The sequence below is a fragment of the Eulemur rufifrons genome, chromosome 8 (assembly GCF_041146395.1).
Source record: "Eulemur rufifrons isolate Redbay chromosome 8, OSU_ERuf_1, whole genome shotgun sequence".
Lineage (NCBI taxonomy): Eukaryota > Metazoa > Chordata > Mammalia > Primates > Lemuridae > Eulemur > Eulemur rufifrons.
The window spans coordinates 33,138,851-33,158,402 of NC_090990.1; the positions used below are offsets into that span (position 1 = coordinate 33,138,851).

A 19,552-nucleotide genomic window follows, 5' to 3' on the forward strand; every position below is an offset into this window, starting at 1 on the left:
CATACAGTAGCCATCAGCCACCTGTGCTTGCTGAGTACTCAGAATGTGCATAGTCTATAAAGTGTTACACAGAATACACATAGAATTTTAAAGAGCTAGTATAAAAATATAAATTATCTCATTAACAACTGAAAGAACTGATTTTATGTTAAAATGATAATGTTTTGTTGAATAAAGTACTAAAATTTCAAAAAAAGGTACTCTAAAAACTACCTTTGATTTAGAGGCAAAAAGTCATGAGCATGTAATTCAACACACAACTGCAGAAAGTTATAATGAATATATAGGTGACAGCTAAAATACTCTCAATTGCATGTTCATACTTATCACAATTATTTTACATAAGAGAGAACAAAATCAAGATGGGAAAAAACTGTCTTACAATAGTCAGTAAAAGGCAAATTTAACATGAGGCCAGGTGCAGTCGCTCACATCTGTAATCCCAACACTTTGGGAGGATTGCTTGAGGTCAAGGAGTTCGAGACCAGCCTGAGCAACATATCTATATCCCGTCTAAACAAAAAATAGAAAAATTAGCCAGGCATTGTGGTGCGTGCCTGTAGTCCCAACTACTCAGGAGGCTGAGGCAGGAGGACCCCTTGAGCCCAGGAGTTTGAGGCTGCAATGAGCTAGGATGATACCACTGCACTCTAGCCTAGACAACAGAGTGAGACTCTGTCTCAGAAAAAAAAAAGTTACACAGGAATTTTGGTCATTACTTTCAAACTAATCAATTTAACTCCCTTCCTCTACAAACAATAAAATCCTAAACTTAGGGACTGCCTTTTCTGTAATTTCTGAAATGTTCTTATTACTAAGAGGGTCTCATATTTAAGACATTTTTTATTGGGGTTTAACCAGGCCACCTAAGGGTTCATACTTACAAAGTCATCTTCTTCAAACTGCAACTTTTCCACCTTGTCTTCTTTCTTTTCTTCCCGAATCTCTGTAGGTGGCCTTTCCTGAAAGGAACAGGCTTTCCGGGAGTGGAAGCTGCCATTCCAATGGCGATGGTTCCCTGTGCCACCTCCACTACGCTGGCTCATAACATCGTGACCTCGGGAAGAGCCATACCAATAAGATGGGTTCCCTGTGATTCCAGCATATGCTCCCTTAGAGACACCAGAGTCCACAGAATCATGGCGGAACAGGGAGGGCTGGTGCCAGGAATCTAGAATAGTAAGGAACAGTAACACATTAGATTGTTTGCTTCCTGGAAATTCAGAAACAACTGGGCCATATGTTTCCTGATATGGTTTATGGGATTGCCAAAAGGCCTTCAAGGAGACTTTTTCAATAAAAATTCTACACAAAGAAATCACAAAATGTATCTTTCTTTGTAAGGTAATTTCTAAATGAGTTCTTCAACTGAATAAATGATTCATGAGAACATAAAAATGATAAGCCTAGAAAGCCAATGTAGTTGGATAATGACTACTAGAGGATCTAATTGAGAAATATCTTCACAAAAGATTCTATTTCAAGATTATGGACATACACCCTCAGCCTGGGCCTGTCCTAACTGAGTAGCTTCAATATAGTCATAAAAGTTGGACATGGCTCACCTCCTGTAGTTCGTAGGGGTCCGTTGTTAAAAAAGCCATCAGAGGAATTATGTCGACGACGGCTTACTCCAAATCTACCTTCTCCTCGGGGTAGGTGCTCTCCGTGTTTCTCAAAGGTTGCAGTAGGTGACTGAGATGACAAAATATAGAGAGGCAAACAGATAAATAGATATTAGTCCCTATTAATAACTTTAGAGGTTTTGCATCAGGCTTTTCAAAGAACAAGTAATAATGGTGATACAAGCCCGTATTATGAGCATATTGACCGTAAGGGTACCACAGGACTTTGCATTAATTTAGACAAGTCTTAGGTTGCACGTTCAATCATGAATTCATTTCCTTTATCCCAGAAGGGAAGAAAAGGCAGCCACTTCAATTGTTTACATGAAAGGGAAGGGAGGGAAAAAAACAAAACAAAACCCCTGTAAATATCTACAAAGAGTAAGTGCCAAAACTTTACACTTAAAATTATTAATCTTGTGCCAGGTGTGGTGGTGCGCAACTGTAGTCTCTACTTGGGAGGCTGAGGCAGGAGGATTGCTTGAGCCCCCCGCAAAATAAAGGAAATCTAAACAGTTTTACTATTTCTGTAAATTATTCTGGAATTAGAGAGAAAACAATGGTTTACATATCACCCTAGTAGACCATACTTTTTGGGGCTGCAAACAATCTTCCTGCCTCAGCCTCTTGAGTATCTTGGACTACAGGTGTGTAAGACCACGCTCAGCTGATTTTTCTATTTTTTGTAGTCATGGGGTCTCACTCTTGCTCAGGCTGGTCTCAGAACTCCTGGTCTCAAGTGATCCTCCCACCTCAGCCTCTCTGAGTGCTAGGATTATAGGTGTGAGCCATTGCACCCAGCCCAGTTTTTATAGTTTTACAAAACACTTATTTCCAAACATTACTTAAAATACCTATAACAATACTACCATTTTGGTATCATCCCCATTTTACTCATTTACACACATTGAAAGAGGTCAGGCAGAAAGAGTAAGTCTCTGAAGTAACAAGACTAAAAGGAAGCAGTTTGAGAAACATTATTATAGATGAACTATAATATCCTTTCCTATTCCAAATAAGTTTATTCTATGACATTCTTAAACGATAGAGACCAAAGTCTATAAAGTCATGAAAAATATGGGTATGTTTGACAAGGGCTTATAGAAAAACCATAAGGTTTCAGTACAGACATTTTTACATAATGTCCAGTAAGTATCAATATCCTTGCCAATAGTTGATACTGTCAGTCTTTTTTATTTTACCCATTCCAGTGGGCACAAAGATTTTTTCCTATGTTTTCTTCTGAAAGTTTTATGGTTTTAGCTTGTTAATTTAGGTTATGACTCATTTCAAGTTAATTTTTACGTATGATAGTAAGGGTTTAGGTTCCTTACTCCCCCACCCCATATAGATATCCGCAGTTTTTCCAGCACTGTTTGTATAAAAACAAAAAACTATTACTTCCCCATTGAATTACCTTGGCACTTTGTCAGAAATCAACTGACTGCACATACAGGCTTATTTTTGAACTCTATTCTGTTCCATTCCTTTCACGTTTATCCTTATGCCAAAACCATATACCCTTGCTTACTGTAGTTTTATTGAACACATTGAAATAATGTCTTCTAATTCTTTTTACTTAGTTCATGTTGCTGGTATTCTTTGCAAATGTAAGATCTGTATACTTTTTAAAGTATTTTTCTGGTTCCCACACCCTACTCCCTCTGGCCTACCAGCCCCAAACCTTGCTTAGGTCAGATTAGGCAAATTATGAGATCTTGATATTCACATGTAATTCAAAATGAGGTTTAGAGCAAAAGGTTGTGGGTCTAGATGAGGCCAGGAGCGTCTTCCTAAAAAAATCAACATTTAAAAATAGGAAAATTTTTTGAGACTATGTATCAATTTCATTCCTTCTCTATTAGTCACAAAATAGGAAGCACTTTCAAGTTTAACACCTTCTTAAATGTTTCCTTATTTTTTTTTTTTCTGAGACAGAGTCTCACTCTGTTGCCTGGGCTAGAGTGCCGTGGCATCAGTCTAGCTCACAGCAATCTCAAACTCCTGGGCTCAAGCGATCCTCCTGCCTCAGCCTCCCAAGTAGCTGGGACTATAGGCATGCGCCACCATGCCCAGTTAATTTTTTCTGTATATATTTTTAGTTTTCCATAGAATTTCTTTCTATTTTTAGTAGAGACGGGGTCACGTTCTTGCTCAGGCTGGTCTCAAACTCCTGAGCTCAAATGATCCACCTCGGCCTCCCAGAGTGCTAGGATTACAGGCGTGAGCCATCGCACCAGCCAAATGTTTCCTTATTAATAACATAGGCAGTTCTTCTTGTACTTTGACTAGGTCTGCTTTAATCTACATGAACTGGTTATTCTGTTTGTCTTTACCCCTAATGCAAGACATAATTCCCCTAAAATCATTAAATAGATTCATGCCTGTAAAGTAGAATTCCTAGGATTTAATCTGAAATTCATGCAGTAGTGGAACAATCACTGTCTCTCCCTTTTCCTCCTCTTCATCTACTACCATATATGAATGTGTTCACTTCAAAGATCCATTTACCCAAGGGCCACTTCCCTTTCACTTCTGCCCGTTTGACCTCCACAACAGGTTAGCAGGTTTTATTTCCAAAGTGTGCTGCAGCTAATACAGGATGCCTTAAGTATGCCATATAATGAGAAAAGCCTAGGATGAGAAACGAAAAACCAAACGGTACACTTGGTAACAATAATATACACACTGATGTGGACTGTTTGTTTATAATACTTATATACTATTAGCAGAATGCTAATAAGTCTATGAAAATGATTTTTCAGATGCCCAGGCAAGGCTGAATATATAAGAAGCACCTGACTATAAAACTGAGGCCACAGGCCAGCTGGGGATGAAAAAAACTAGTATTTGTGTACTTACTATAGGAATGGAGAACAGTACCTTAGCTGACTGTGGTGTTGAGAAATTTAGCCAAGCAGGAACAAAATCATGCTGCGCCATTTAGGTCCAGTGTCTCTTTTTCAGCAAGGTGAGGCATCCAACCTCATGGCCAGGATCTGAAAATAAGATAACTATAATTACTCATGCTTGCAAGAATCTGATACCAAGGTGTAAAGGAATCTGTGATTATCCTAATATCCCTCTTTACAGAAAGTCCTGCCCTTTGAGACTCTCTATAGACTACTTACCACTCTCCATATCTCAGTGACATTCTAAACAAAAGCAGTCTATGAATACATGACCATGAAAAACACAAACAGAAAAATGTAACATGAGTCTGGAAGGCTTTGTGAAGGAAGCTAATGAATTCTTAAGTTACATCAGAAGAACTTGAATAAACAATGACTTAAAACTACAAATACTTATGAAGAGATTAATCTGCTTCAAGTATTCAGGTAACTTCCAGCAAAAGCAGTAGAAAAGGTCTTCCCAGAGAAGGAAGATATAACCTCTCAAGAGCTTTTGTATTTAGTTCACATTAATTTCTTCAAATACCAATTAGCATCAGTTTTCCTGAGATCCATCGATATCTTCAAATCTCTGATATTATCCAAAATTAAATATATCAGAAAGCAACTGATATTTTTTATGACACATATACATACAGTTTTCTTCTAAAGTTAGACAAATGAAGAGTATTTACCCCAGAGTATAACCTCTGTGGTCCTGTTTCCTGAACTACTTGAGTCTGCCAGCTGGATCTCCCACGAGGTTTTCTTGTTAAAAGGGTGCTTAAAGTAACCTGGTCAGCAGCACGACTTATGATGAAGCACAAAGCAGCCAGGCTCTGTGTGGATCACTCTCTCAGTCCCCTCAATTGCTCATCTTAAAACTACCTAGTACCTGACACGTTTCCAAAAGGGGGAAGGGGGAAGGGGGAAAGGGGAAGGGGAACATAAAAAATATTTGTTACATTTAAAAAAGGGGGGGAAAGGGGAAAGAGCTATGTCTATGTTCACCTCATTCAACTTGCTTGAGTTATGGCACTATGTTGTTTAATTAGGTGATACATGGACATTTGCACAGTGAGTACAAACACTGTTCATAGTAAGGTCATAGCTAGAAAGACAGGTGGGCTCAAGTGTGGGCAAGTAATGTCATCAAGGTGATAGATCAAAAATATAATATTAAAGCCCTATAAAAGATATTCTGAGGAGTCAACTCCAGTGGCAAAACATCCACATGACAAAGCCCTTAAAATACAAATCTCATTATTTTTACTCACACAACTGCTAAAAATACTGTGCAGATATATATTTGTCTTAACCTTCAAAATTTAAGGACATTAGAAATCTTGTCTAAAAAAGAAAAAAAAAAAAATCAGACAAGAAGTTGATATACTTTTCTCTCCAGGGAATAGCAGCTTTCAAGGCAAATTTCTTGGTGTAAAGCTTCTAAATGTATATTCTATTTCTTTGGTCTTTATTTATAAATTCAGAGCAAAGGAAAAACAAGTAGAAAGATAGGGGATAAGCGTAGTCAAGGAGAAAGATAGTTTCAATATGAGGTTTGCTTTTCTTCAGTTTTCTGTATTTCACTTGTTCTGCCCCTTCCCAAAACTGAATTTAGCTACTGGAAGGTGATACGAAGAATCTTCTACTGCTTTGGTAGAGAAGTCACTTATGATTTGTGATCCATTTCCATCTTCACTCAATCATTTAAAAGGCCACACAGAGCACTCTGTAATGAAAAAAACCAAAATAACAAATTGAATCACAAGAAGCAAAAATCATTGTCAATTATAACTGCCAAAATGAGACATAAATTATCACATCAAGGTCCCAAGAGTCAAAATCCTTAAGTCCAATTTAGATGCTAATTTAATGTGTCACCACCTATAACAACATGACTGGATATAAATCTTTTAAGGATTTCAGAAGAGTCACCTGAACAGAGTTTGTCTTATTTTTTTAAAAACACCAGAGACTGATACTGAAGTTGGCTTTTTTAACATAACTGTTTCTCTAATTAGCTATCTAAAGTATTCAGAAATGCAAATTAATGGTCTTTTAGATCTAGATTTTTCTCTCACAAATGGAACAGCTTTCTATAAGAGGTCAAAGCCATACAGCTTGCTGGTATGTTACCATAGTCATTAACTACCTAATTATTTGGTACTATCCACAGCTAGGATCCTTAAAACAAGACACCTGTCATAGTATTCTTCATGTATTTACATGGTACATATTTTTAGATACCTAGCTCTCAATTTAGAGATTTAAAGCTTTTATTAATATGATCTAACTTGATATGTACTGAGATGAAACAAAAATTTCTTTGGCAAATCCTCAACATTCTTCCAAGGGCTCCAAAGCTTTTTGATAGAAAAGAGTTTTTGCATCTGTGGGCAATTCTGGTCTACACTGGTAAATTTTAGTTTGGAGGACGATTCTCATATACCCAACTCGGCAGCCTTGCTCTACTGTTTTAAGTTCATGGGAATAAGAAATACCAAATTCAGGATAGTAAATATTTCTGTGGAATCAGAAAGAGGTCCCACAGGACTTCAATTGTATCTGTAATGCATTATTTCTCAAGTTGAGTGATGGGCACAAGACTATTCACTTATTATCTATACTTTTATATATTTCTAAAATAATTAAAAGAGTATTATCAGGACAAGCATGTAAAAAGTTAAGAACAAGCATATAAAAAGTAAAAGATTTGAAAGAAAAAAAGATTTGAAAAACGTAATTTATAAGTTGAAATATATGTATCACCCTGGCTATATATTCCTTGATCACACACGGAACAAAGTCATAAAAATTGACCATATACTAGTTAAAAGAAGCCTCAATTAGTTCCAAAGAATAAAACTTTCTATGTTTTCTGACCACACTGTATCAAAATTAGAAAATGACTTTCTCTCGCAGTTCCCACTCTCCCTCTCTCCTTCCTGAAAAATAAATTCTGTTCAAAAGTAATCAGGTGAGGTCAAGCAAGGTTAAGAATCTACGGGCAGCAGAGGGGGAGCTGAGCTGCACAGGCCCAGAGCAGGGTGTTCTGCCTAGCCAGGATGTGAAGGGTATCCATGAGGGTCGTAGAATTGGAAAGGGGGGTGCGGGGGGAGGACGGAGTAGCCCAGTGCAGGGTGTCAGAACCTGCTTAGTTGCATAAGGAAAGTGTACCAGTAAGAGGGGCAGCTCAATGCAGACTATGGGAGCCTGAGTGGAGTAAAGAGGGCATCCTGGCAGAGGGACAAGGCCAACCAGATTGAGGGCTTCCAACATAGCAAGCTGTCTTGCACAGATGTTGCAACCTGGGCGTAGTGAGGAGGGAACTGGAGTTAAGGGAGGAGGTAGTAATTGGAAGTTGGTTATATACTGAGAATTGATCAAAAAGCAAAAAATACTGAGGAAAAATGGCAGCCATAATTTCTTACTGTGGGAAAAAGGGGGCAATGGTAATGAAAATTTCAAAACACTTAAATAGAATGACAACACTGAGTAAATTTGCAATATAACAGCTAGATCAATACTTAATGGAAAACGAGCTTTAAAAACACTTTTCTTGAAGACTAAAATCACATTAATCTAAGCATTTTTATCAAGAAGATGAGAAAAGAACAATAAAGCAAACCTAAAGAAACAGAAAGAGAAGCAAGAAAAGGTCAGAAAAATATAGATGATTAAAAAATAGAATTTGTAAAAAGATTACTTGGAGAAAAACTCTGGTAAAACTGCTTAGGAAAAAAGATACAAATAAAGACAGCATGATGAGGAGGAGGAAATAAAACAGATTAAGAAACATCATGAGCAAAAAACCATATAAACAGTTATAAGCTAATAAATTTAAAAATCTTAAACTAGATATATTTCTATGAAATGGCAAAATTGGCCCAGGAATAGAAAGCTTGAATAGACCTGAATATATTATTATATATCCCATGGATACTTAAATGTGAATAAAAAAACTCTGCCTCTATAGAGTCCCAGGTGAAGAACAGATGTAGAATCTCTACCCATACAGTTTCCTCTCTTGGACAGCAAGTGGGTGCCTTGTTATGAGCTGGGACAGGGCTGGTTTGCACACTGGCGCAGGCCTGGAGTTCAGGGCCAGCCTGCAAAAAGAATAGGTAGTTAGGGATAATCCCTTAATACTGGTTCTGTAGTCCAGTCTAGAGACCTTTATCAGAACTGATTGCAAGACACACTCTGGGGAAGACCAGCTTTTAATAAAACAAATTAAAAGAAGTCAGTCCACAAATATTTGGAAGGAAGTAAAACTGGCACGACTTGACAACTGATGGGATATAGAAGGTAAAGGAGAAACACAGGCTCGTACTCTTGATTTCCAGCTTGTGTAACTAGGTAAATGATTGTATCATTCATTGATATAGGGAATAAATACTGTTTCTTTACTATAATTCAGAGTTGTTTTTATATAGGTATATTCCTCTAACTCCCAGTAATAGATGTTTACTATCCTTATAATAAGTTCTTCTGGAATAACATCAATCAAATCAAGCTTCTTTATGGAAAAGATATAATTATTTGTTGCGTACTTTTTGTCTTAAGAATCCTGACTGAAACCACAGAGAGCCTGAAGTTCAAGGCAGGGAGATGAATCATTTGTTAGGGTAGGACACAAAGGAAAATGCTTCAATTTTCAACATAAACCATTTCCCCTTTTCAAGTACTACTAGGCACGTTCCAGTTTTCTAACTGACACATACTGCCTTTTCAGTCTTTTATTAATACATACCCAAGCTCAAATTTCTGTAGCACAGTCCCAATTGAGGCAGTGATTGCAGAATGAATACTAACTGGCAATACTTTGCTACTGTTATAATCGTTCTATAGCTGTTATATATCCCATAACAACTGCTCACCCACTACCTTCCTTTTTGTTTGAATTTTTTTTTGTGTGAGACAGAGTCTCACTCTGTTGCCCAGGCTAGAGTGCTGTGGCGTCAGCCTAGCTCACAGCAACCTCAAACTCCTGGGCTCAAGGGATCCTTCTGCCTTAGCCTCCCAAGTAGCTGGGACTACAGGCATGTGCCACCATGCCCGGCTAATTTTTTCTGTATATATTTTTAGTTTTCCATATAATTTCTTTCTATTTTTAGTAGAGATGGGGTCTTGCTCTTGCTCAGGCTGGTCTTGAACTCCTGACCTCGAGAGATCCACCCGCCTCGGCCTCCCAGAGTGCTAGGATTATAGGTGTGAGCCACCGCGCCCGGCCCAAACAATCTTTATAAAGGTTTCCTCATGTAATTTACAATTTCAAAGTAAATTTACTTTACAAGCAGCTAGGGAATTCTTTATTTAGTTATGTCCTAACATAAAAGTTCATATAACTCCTTCTTTCAAATCATGATACTGAGCTTTATGACAACCCAGAAATTAGAACTAAGAGAAGGCAAACATAACGCCTTAGAGATTAAGAAACATTTACACAGTTTAACTGTTAAAAATAGCTCAACATTCATCTAGTAAGTACAGTGTGGATGTCAGTATACACAGTATACAATCTTCAGGCCGGTGAGAGCCCTTTTGCTTGTTCTTCACGTGCCGCCAAATGCTGGTCCTGTGCGACTTCTTTCTGAGGCTTGTTTCCTTCCAACGTAGTTTGGGGTTTGATGCTCATGTGCTCAGATTTCCAGGAAATGTGACTACCTTCCTGCTGAGTCCTTGCTTCTCCTACTCATCTTAAAATGACATTTTTTGCCAATAAAGCCTTCCCTGTTTCCACAAATAACTTCTCTTCTTCTGTTTCTCCAAGTTTCTGTAGTTCAGTGTATTTCTCCAGAAACCGCTGACAGGTGAGACTTGAAGCTTCGATTGAACACAGCAAAAGCTTTTTGACCAGATCCATACACTGAAGAGTATTTCCCTCTGATCCAATCCTTGCAGTACCAGATGTCCTGGATAGGAGCTTTATCTTTGCCACAACGCAAGTGGGGCCTTTGGAAGACTGGCTGCTTCAGCAGGGGAAAGGCATTATGTATGTCATACCAGAGGGACTTCTTCAACACCCCAGCTCGAATCGGGTCCTGCAGCTGCAAGCAGATGCTCCTACGGTTTCCAGGTGGCTGCCCACCATGGCCAGTGGCCAGGGTGCTCTCAAAATTTTTAAACTAAAGTTCTTCAGTGATGCCTTTGGGGTTGTGGTTATTTTTATAGAGTGACTAATTGAAGGGCTTCTGTTTATTACTGATAAATTTTGAGAAGGAAAACATCACTTAAAACTCTCTTAGAACTTTTAAAAAAACATTAAAGACTAGATTAGAGGGGAAACCAAGATCCTTTTTTTGAACATTTTAAATATGACATGTCAAGTATGTGCTCTGGAGCTCAAAGGAGAGGACTGTTCTAGAGATAGAATTTTGGTTAATTGTCACTATTTGGTAGACAATGTTTAAAGTAAGGGGAAGAGATGAGATCTAGGGAGAATATAAAGATGAAAGTTTCCAAGTCCTGTCTATTCCATTACTTCTTTTTCATTTGTATTTATCACTCGTCACGGTCCAATTACTCTCCAATTTAAGAAACTAGTTTCTGGCCGGGCGCGGTGGCTCACGCCTGTAATCCTAGCACTCTGGGAGGCCGAGGTGGGCGGATTGTTTGAGCTCAGAAGTTCGAGACCAACCTGAGCAAGAGCGAGACCCCATCTCTACTAAAAATAGAAAGAAATTATATGGACAGCTAAAAATATATATAGAAAAAAAAATTAGCCGGGCATGGTGGTGCATGCCTGTAGTCCCAGCTACTCGGGAGGCTGAGACAGGAGGATCGCTTGAGCTCAGGAGTTTGAGGTTGCTGTGAGCTAGGCTAACGCCACGGCACTCACTCTAGCCTGGGCAACAGAGTGAGACTCTGTCTCAAAAAAAAAAAGAAAAAGAAACTAGTTTCTTAGGCACTGTCTCTCTTCCACCATCTGCCTCAGCCTCTCCTATTGGCTGCCATTCTCTGTTCCTCAACCCAAGATCAAGTTATATCACTATTCTGGCTCAGAAATTTCTGATTTCCCACCAACTACAGAATAGGATTTAAATTCCTCAGTCTAAGATACAAGAAATAAACCTTTCCTCCACCATCAGAAGCTAGCCTAAAGAGTCACTTCTAATTCGCTATGTAGTAGTAATCTCCTCTGAAATCCTCAAAGTACTTTAATTGTGCCACTAAGTGTTAGGCCACTAACATTTACTTTTTCCATGATAGTTATGTTTATCTTAGCTCCCAGTAGGCCAAAACCTTGTCACATCTAAGTATGCTGCCTTGCTGTTCTTTGAAACACACATAGCATCAATCAAGGCATGGTACCTTGCATACGGTAAGGATTCAAAGGTTTGATGGATGAATTTTTACAAATTATAATAAAGCAAGGATACAGGGAAATTAGAACCTTCATACATTGTTGGTGGAAATGTAAAATGGTGAAGCTGCTGTGGATAACTTGTTAAATGCTGAAGTACCATACGACCTAACAATTCTATTCCCAGGTGTATATCTGAGAAAAAGGAAAGAAATACTGCTATGAACTATAATATGGATGAATCATGAAAACATTATACTAAGTGAAAGAAGCCAGACATAAAACACTACATATTGTATGATATTTCAATTATATGAAATATCCACTCCACAGACAGAGAATAGATCAAGGGTTACCAGGGGCTGGGTGGAGAGGGAACGGGGTGTGACTGCTTAATACACAGGGGAATTCAGTTTGGGGTTATGAAAAAGTTCTGGTACTAGACAGTGGTGATGGTTGTACACCATTGTGAATATACTTCATGCCACAGAATTGTACAGTTTTTAAAATGGTTACAATGGTAAATTTTACATATATTTTCCCATAATTAAAAAATTATAATAAAGCAGTTATCAGTATAAAGTCAATATTACATATAAACAATATTCTACATCACCCATTCTTTTTCAGATTATGTTAAGTGCTTTTGCTCCCGCCCTGCAAATTACCCGTATCTGAATACTTGATCCAGCCACTCACTCATAAATATTTGTCAAATATTTTACCTCTTCAAAACCTCTGACTTACTGGGAACCTTATATATATCAGGCACTCTTACTTAGGCATTTCACAACATAACCTAATTTTATGTTATAATTAAGCTTATACTGTTAGGTGAGCACGTCCCTACCAAGGGCCTTATCTCAATTTTCTCTACCTGTGCTCCTGGCTTCAACCATTCATTTTCTCCAGAGTCCAGTAGTGTTACCAATTACTCTTTCTGGCAACTTCAACCTCTGGTTCTACCCAAGTAGCAACAACAACAACAACAAAATACCCAATTCTCCAACTTAAAACAACCCCATTTCCTAGAGCCTATATTTTCCTCTAGATATTTTGTTCTTTTCCCTCCAGTTTTTACAAAAGTTCTACACAGAAGAGTGTATCCTTATTTGTCTTCACTTCCTGACCCCCCCATTTATTATTCAACCTGTATAAAATTACTTCCCCCTCACAGCTCTAATGAAGACCGATGTCCTTCCAATTCTAAAATATTCCCACTAAATTAATGTATGATAGGAAAGAATAAATTTGCAGCAAGTGGTTAATGAATGACAGTGAAAAGATTTGCACTGAAATGTGAACACAGATTTATAATCTTCAAAATACTATGGGAATATTTATGAATTGTTTTATAAAATTTCTAGCAAAGTAAATTAAATTGCACTCTTAAAAACAGAACACCCGTATCTACATATTAGGTAGCACAAATGTTCCTGAAATGAAATCTAGAATGTAATGCCCTAAACTTGAAAACAAAAAACTTCATTCAATTCGAATAATTTCTCCCTCTTGTTGATATGCCATTTTAATTCTGTCAAAAACCTAATTTTAAGCACATCTTCAACCACCAAATGAAATTCTCATTCTAGCATAAAATAATTTCAAAGTGTTGTCTTTCTATCTGTAACATCCTTTAAGTTTGCCTCTAAAACAGAGACCATTCTTTTAATCGCCTATGGAAATATCTAAAAATCCAGTGTCCGACTTCTGACCATTCTTGTTTAATTTTGGCTCCATGAACAAAGTGCCTTTAAGTAAAATAATAGATATAATCTAGTCATTTGAAAGTCTTCTTTGGTAAAGGCTTTTGGGTATACACCCTAGAAACTGAGAAAGTTATGACTAACACATCATTTCATAAATCAATCAGGTAGTTTACAATCTGTGTATTCCACAATATAGAAAAAGGACCTAACCTCATTCTCAGCTAAGAGATCATTAAAAATAGTTTTTGATGATGGATTGTGAAGTAATTTTTGGTAAATAACTCTAAAAGGATTGGAAGAATTGAGTGGTACTGATAGAACGAACAGTATATAGCGTTCTTAGAACTTATATCCATACAAGTGAAAAACATAAGTTAGCCCAATATTGAACTGTTTTTATTTGAGTAACATTTTCCCATAGCACCAGTCACTTATTTTAGCTGTTTCTCCGTGATCCCAAGCACACAGTAGATAATATTTGCTGAATGTGAGTGTATAAATAATTGAAGGGACTAGCAACTAAAAGGGTAATACGTCTTCAACTTCACAAGGTAATGCCATTATTACTTTCCTACCAGGTCTAACCAGTTTACACCATCAACAGCAGTATTTTAAGAGTTCCATCTGCTCCACACCCTCAACAAAGCTACACATTGCCAGACTGGAGGTTATTTTTTGCTCTGCTGCTCAGTATAAAATGGTCACCTATTGTGTGTGATCTTCATTTCCATCTTTTAATCTATTTCTCAGGTCTTTTTGTCTCCTTTTTGTGAAATGCCTATTCTTGGCCAGGCATGGTGGCTCACGCCTATAATCCTAGCCAAGGCAGGAGGGTTACTTGAGGTCAGGAGTTTGAGACCAGCCTGAGCAAGAGGAAGACCCCGTCTCTACTAAAAATAGAAAAAAAAATTAGTTGAGTGTGGTAGCACGAGCCTCTAGTCCCAGCTACTCAGGAGGCTGAGGCAAGAGGATCGCTTGAGCCCAGGACTTTGACATTGATGTGAGCTAGGCTGATGCCACGGCACTCTAGCCCAGGTGACAGAGTGAGACTCCATCTCAAAAAAAAAAAAAAAAAAAAAGGTGACAACAGGCATAACAGCTGTATCAAATGTTATTAAATGAAATGAAAAGCTAAGACTTGACCATTGATTTAGTAACATGGAAGCGTCAGTGACCATTTTGGATAGGGGGTCTGGTAAAAGCCTGAATTCAAATGGATTCAAGAGGGAAGGAATTGGAGACTGAGAGTGTAGACAACCCTTTGAGCAGTGTTGCTACAGAACAAAGAAATGGAACATGTGGCTAGAAGAGAATGTGTGGTCAAAAGAAGCTTTTTGGTGCACTGATAGAAATGACCCAGTAAAGAAGAAAAACTTGATGCAGTTGATGATACAGAAAACTGCTGAAACAATACCTTTGAGCAATTCAGAGGCGTGGGATCTGATGCTGAGACTAGTCTTCAACAGGCTCATGTATACTTCATTTACAATAACAGGTGGAAAAGCAGAATACCTGGGAACTAATGCAGTAAGAGCTTCAAAGCTCTTATTGCATTAATAATTTACATTGTATTCCTGTATCAAAACATCACATGTACCCTATATAAAGATATACAATTATTAATGTACCCATAATTAAAAATAAAAAAATTTAGAAACCCATTGACCATAAAAAAGTTAATGTTAAAAAAAAAACCTAGTCCATCATTATAACTGCCTCAATTCTGCTCTTCTCACTGACCTGTACCCAATTCCCAAAACTCTTATCTCAGCAAAAGTCTAATTTCTGCTTACTTTACTCACCATCCATGAAGCTGATTATGGCTGAAGAAACACAACCATGCTTTTAAACATTTGTTTTACATAACAGAAAACCCTAAGCAACACACTCTCAAAAGTCAATGACTTGCGAATCACCAACCTCAATAGCTTACACTGTTTACATGTTTCTGGGCCAAACTCATCTTAAAATCCCTTTTCCTGGTTTCCATGACATTATATCATTAGACCAGCAGTTCTCAAACTTGGATTGCATCAAGCTATAAAAATTCCAAAAAATGTTTTGAGGGCTGACGCAAGATTGCCAATTTTATCTGGATAAGTAGAACATAAAAAAAATTTAGGCTAGGCACAGTGGCTCATGCCTTTAATCCTAGCACTTTGGGAGGCAGAGGCAGGAGGATAGCTTGAGGTCAGGAGTTCCAGACCAGACTGACCAAGAACAAGACCCTATTTCTACAAAAAGTAGAAAAATTAGCCAGGGGCAGTGGCGCACACCTGTAGTTCTAGCTACTCAGGAGGCTGGAGTAGGAGGATTGCTTGAGTCCAGGAGTTGGAGGTTGCAGTGGGCTATGATGATGCCACTGCACTCTAACTGGGTGACAGACTGAGACTCTGTCTCAAAAAAAATAAATATTCATATCATTCTTTTTTTTATTATTTATTTTTTTTGAGACAGAGTCTCACTCTGCTGCCCTGAGTGCTGTCCCAGAGTGCTAGGATTACAGGCATGAGCCACTGTGCTCAGCCTAATATCATTATTTCATAAAAGAAAGGGCAATATGGCATAAAAGAAAGACAAATCTCAGGGAAAAGGACAACTCATCTTAAAAAAGAAGAAAAATTAGCAATCCTGCATTGATAATATTCACAAAGGGCTGGTGAAATCTGTCAGGGAGCAGAATGAGGAGCAACTCCTGCATTAAGATATCCTGGTCTTCTCCCTGCCCCGTGATTACAGACAGTCCTCAACCTCTGATGGTTCAATTTAAGATTTTGCCCAACTGTAAGCTAATGTAGGTGGTCTGAGCACATTTAAGGGAGGCTAGGCTAACCTATGATGTTTGGTAGGTTAGGTATATTAAATGCATTTTCTTTTCTTTTTTTTTTTTTTTTTTTGAGACAGAGTCTCACTCTGTTGCCCAGGCTAGAGTGAGTGCCGTGGCGTCAGCCTAGCTCACAGCAACCTCAAACTCCTGAGCTCAAGCGATCCTCCTGTCTCAGCCTCCCAAGTAGCTGGGACTACAGGCATGCGCCACCATGCCCGGCTAATTTTTTCTATATATATATTTTTAGCTGTCCATATAATTTCTTTCTATTTTTAGTAGAGGTGGGGTCTCGAACTCCTGAGCTCAAACGATCCGCCCACCTCGGCCTCCCAGAGTGCTAGGATTACAGGCGTGAGCCACCGCGCCCGGCCTAAATGCATTTTCAAATTACGATGGGTTTATTGAGACATAAATCAAGAAGCACCTACACTTCCTTTCTGACATTTTTCCTTTCTCTTATAGTTCCTTTAATGTTTCCATGCAGATCTTCTTGTTTCTCTATACTTTTCACCATTTCATTCATTTTGAAGGCTTCAGGTCTCTAAGTGGGTGACTTAAATTTTTGCTTCATGGAGCATTACAGCATGCACAAACTCTTCTAAGCACTCATCACAATACATTACATTGTTACATATTTATCTCCCTTACAAATGGGACACACTTGTTAGGGCTTAATAGTGAAAAGGATAATCTCTTCTTACAGACAGGGTCTATACTGGGTGCCCAATAAATGATCACTTTTTTAGGAGATACTGACAATTCCGTCAATTAGTATCGCCTTCATTGTACTGTTCTTAAAGGAGCTGTCCCTGAACATTCCTATTCCTTAGATGCAGATCCTAAAACTATAATCTGTGTACCTTCAGATATGCTAGCCCTAATATCTCCTTTCAAAATCTCATGATTTGAAAAGAAAGCTACATAGGTTTAAATGCCTACCACTTTCACTTCCTCCAGAGGACTATGTAACCCTAAAGTAGTCTATGTTCACTTCCTAACTGTCTTTAAAGTTCTCTCCTAAATCTTCAAGAAAGAGAGCTCAAGGGTTATTGGTGCCTTGTTTACTTCTCATGTTGATTTTTCAGTACAGGAAACAGCCCAAAGCCATTTTCTACCTTAGTACTACTTAACTCCAGAAGAGATAAATTCCTCTTTAAGAAATTCTGAAGGACATGAAATTGGAGCATGTCTCTGAGTGAATACCTTAAGATTTTTTTCCACTACAGCATTTTTGTCTATTAAGAAAATACTTAATACCATGGTTATTAATATTGGCATGTGACTTCTGCTACTATATAACTGGAGCCCAATAAACAAAAAAAATTTCAATTTCTACTACAAACTCAATGACAATGATGGTATTTCTGCCAAAAATAATTCTGGATATTTACTATATTACCCATAAGAGGTGCTTGAGAGAATTCATGTGCAGTGCTATGAAATAATAAAGCACATTAAACATTACCTTGAATTATTTACTAATTCAAGGTGATGCCCATAAGAGATGCTCAAGAGGATTCACCTGCAGTGCTCTGAAATAATAAAGAAAGCACAACATAAAACAATACCTTGAATTATTCACTAATTCATAGTTTTAAAACCTGAATCAAATCACGAGATACTATTACACAACTACCAAACTGCCAAAAAAAATATGGACACTATCAAATGTTGATGAAGATCAGGAGCAAACAAAGAATTCTCATACATTGCTGGTGGGGGTGTAAACTGGCACCCAATCACTTTGGAAAATAGTTTGGCAAAAAACAAGCTGAAGTGGTGAAACCTCTAAGACCCACCAGTCCTAATCTTACATGACCACAAGAAAATATTGATACATACCATAACATGGATGAACCTTGAAAATGTTATACAACATGAAAGAAGCCAGACACAAAAGACCACATATTATATTCTATTTATAGGCAAATCCAAAGGGACAGAAAGTAGATTAGTGGTTGCCTACAGCTAGAGAGGAATGGGGGGAGGAGGAAGGTAACTGCTAATCGTTATGGGGTTTCTCTTTGGAGTGGTGAAAATGTTATAAAATTAGTGGCAATGGTTGCACAACTCTTAATATACTAAAACCCACTGAATTATACTTTTTTTTTGAGACAAGATCTTGCTGTTGCCTGGGCTACAGTGTAACGGCATCATCACAGCTCACCACAACCTCAAATTCCTAAGCTCAAGTGATCCTCCTGCCTTAGCCTCCCAAGTAGCTGAGACTACAGGTGCACTAATTTAAAAATTTTTTTTTTTTTTTTGTAGAGATATAGTCTCCCTATGTTGCTCAGGCTGGCAAATTGTATACTTTAAGTCAGTGAATTTTGTTACATAAATTATAGCTCAAAATCATAGCTGTTCAAAAAAAATTTTAAGACCCATGATTGACAAGGGACTAGGAAACATTTTTTGTACCAAGGTTAACACCATGCAAATTAGTTTCTTGTTTCAAGGGGGAAGACTGATTGTTTAATATACAAATAGGTAGATTCCCGTCACCTTAACCAGAATCAATTTTAGCATTACTATGTGTTTTATAGTATGGTAAAAAATGAGGAATAGCTATGCTATTCTAGCCAAAAATGTCCACATGTGAATCCATCACACTTTTAGCTGTAAACTTTACAGAAAAATACAGGAATTAAAAAAAGGGACAAGCTAAATGATACCACAAGGATGCAATTGTACAAAACCATTTTTGGGATAAGCGACAATCTCAAAATCAATGTCATTGAAAAATAAGGGCTAGACTACATTGAAGAGATACAGGAAAATTAAACTTATATGCAACAAGGTCCAGATAATGGTTTGGCTGGCTGTAATGAACATTTTTTGGATCAGGTGGGGAAATTTGAATAATACTTGGGCATTAAAGGAAATGAACATTTACTTACACAGAAAGTGGGCATCACCAACTAAAAAAAGCAAGTTGATCTCATTTTAGTAAAATAAGAATAGAAACTTAGATATATATGCTTTGATAATGATCTGGGAAAAAAACGCACTAAGTTGTTAACAGTAATAATTTTTATGTGACAGGAACGTCCAAGTTTTATTTTTGTATATCTATATATTCTAATATTTTGTTATACACACACTGTTTTTTTTTTGTTTTGTTTTGGTTTTTTTGAGACAGAGTCTTGCTTTGTTGCCCGGGCTAGAGTGAGTGCCGTGGCATCAGCCTA

General features: G+C 37.7%; 2 protein-coding genes and 1 pseudogene across 2 annotated transcripts in view; 1 reads left to right on the forward strand and 2 right to left on the reverse strand.

Moving 5' to 3' along the window:
• TMEM69 (transmembrane protein 69) overlaps positions 1-19,552 on the forward strand; it is a 197,134-nt gene that overhangs the window by 162,440 nt on the left and 15,142 nt on the right. The gene's annotated exons all lie outside the window — the stretch shown is intronic.
• The window catches only part of GPBP1L1 (GC-rich promoter binding protein 1 like 1), a 51,240-nt gene that overhangs the window by 22,806 nt on the left and 8,882 nt on the right, over positions 1-19,552 (reverse strand). The window contains exons 2-5 of the mRNA XM_069477877.1: positions 5,212-6,248; positions 4,509-4,624; positions 1,566-1,695; positions 885-1,171 (exon numbers count right to left, since the gene is read on the reverse strand). Coding sequence (XP_069333978.1) covers positions 885-1,171; positions 1,566-1,695; positions 4,509-4,568 — 477 coding nt within the window. The 5' untranslated portion in view covers positions 4,569-4,624; positions 5,212-6,248. The remainder of the gene's footprint in view (positions 1-884; positions 1,172-1,565; positions 1,696-4,508; positions 4,625-5,211; positions 6,249-19,552) is intronic.
• Positions 10,154-10,613, reverse strand: LOC138389486 (small ribosomal subunit protein mS23 pseudogene; annotated as a pseudogene).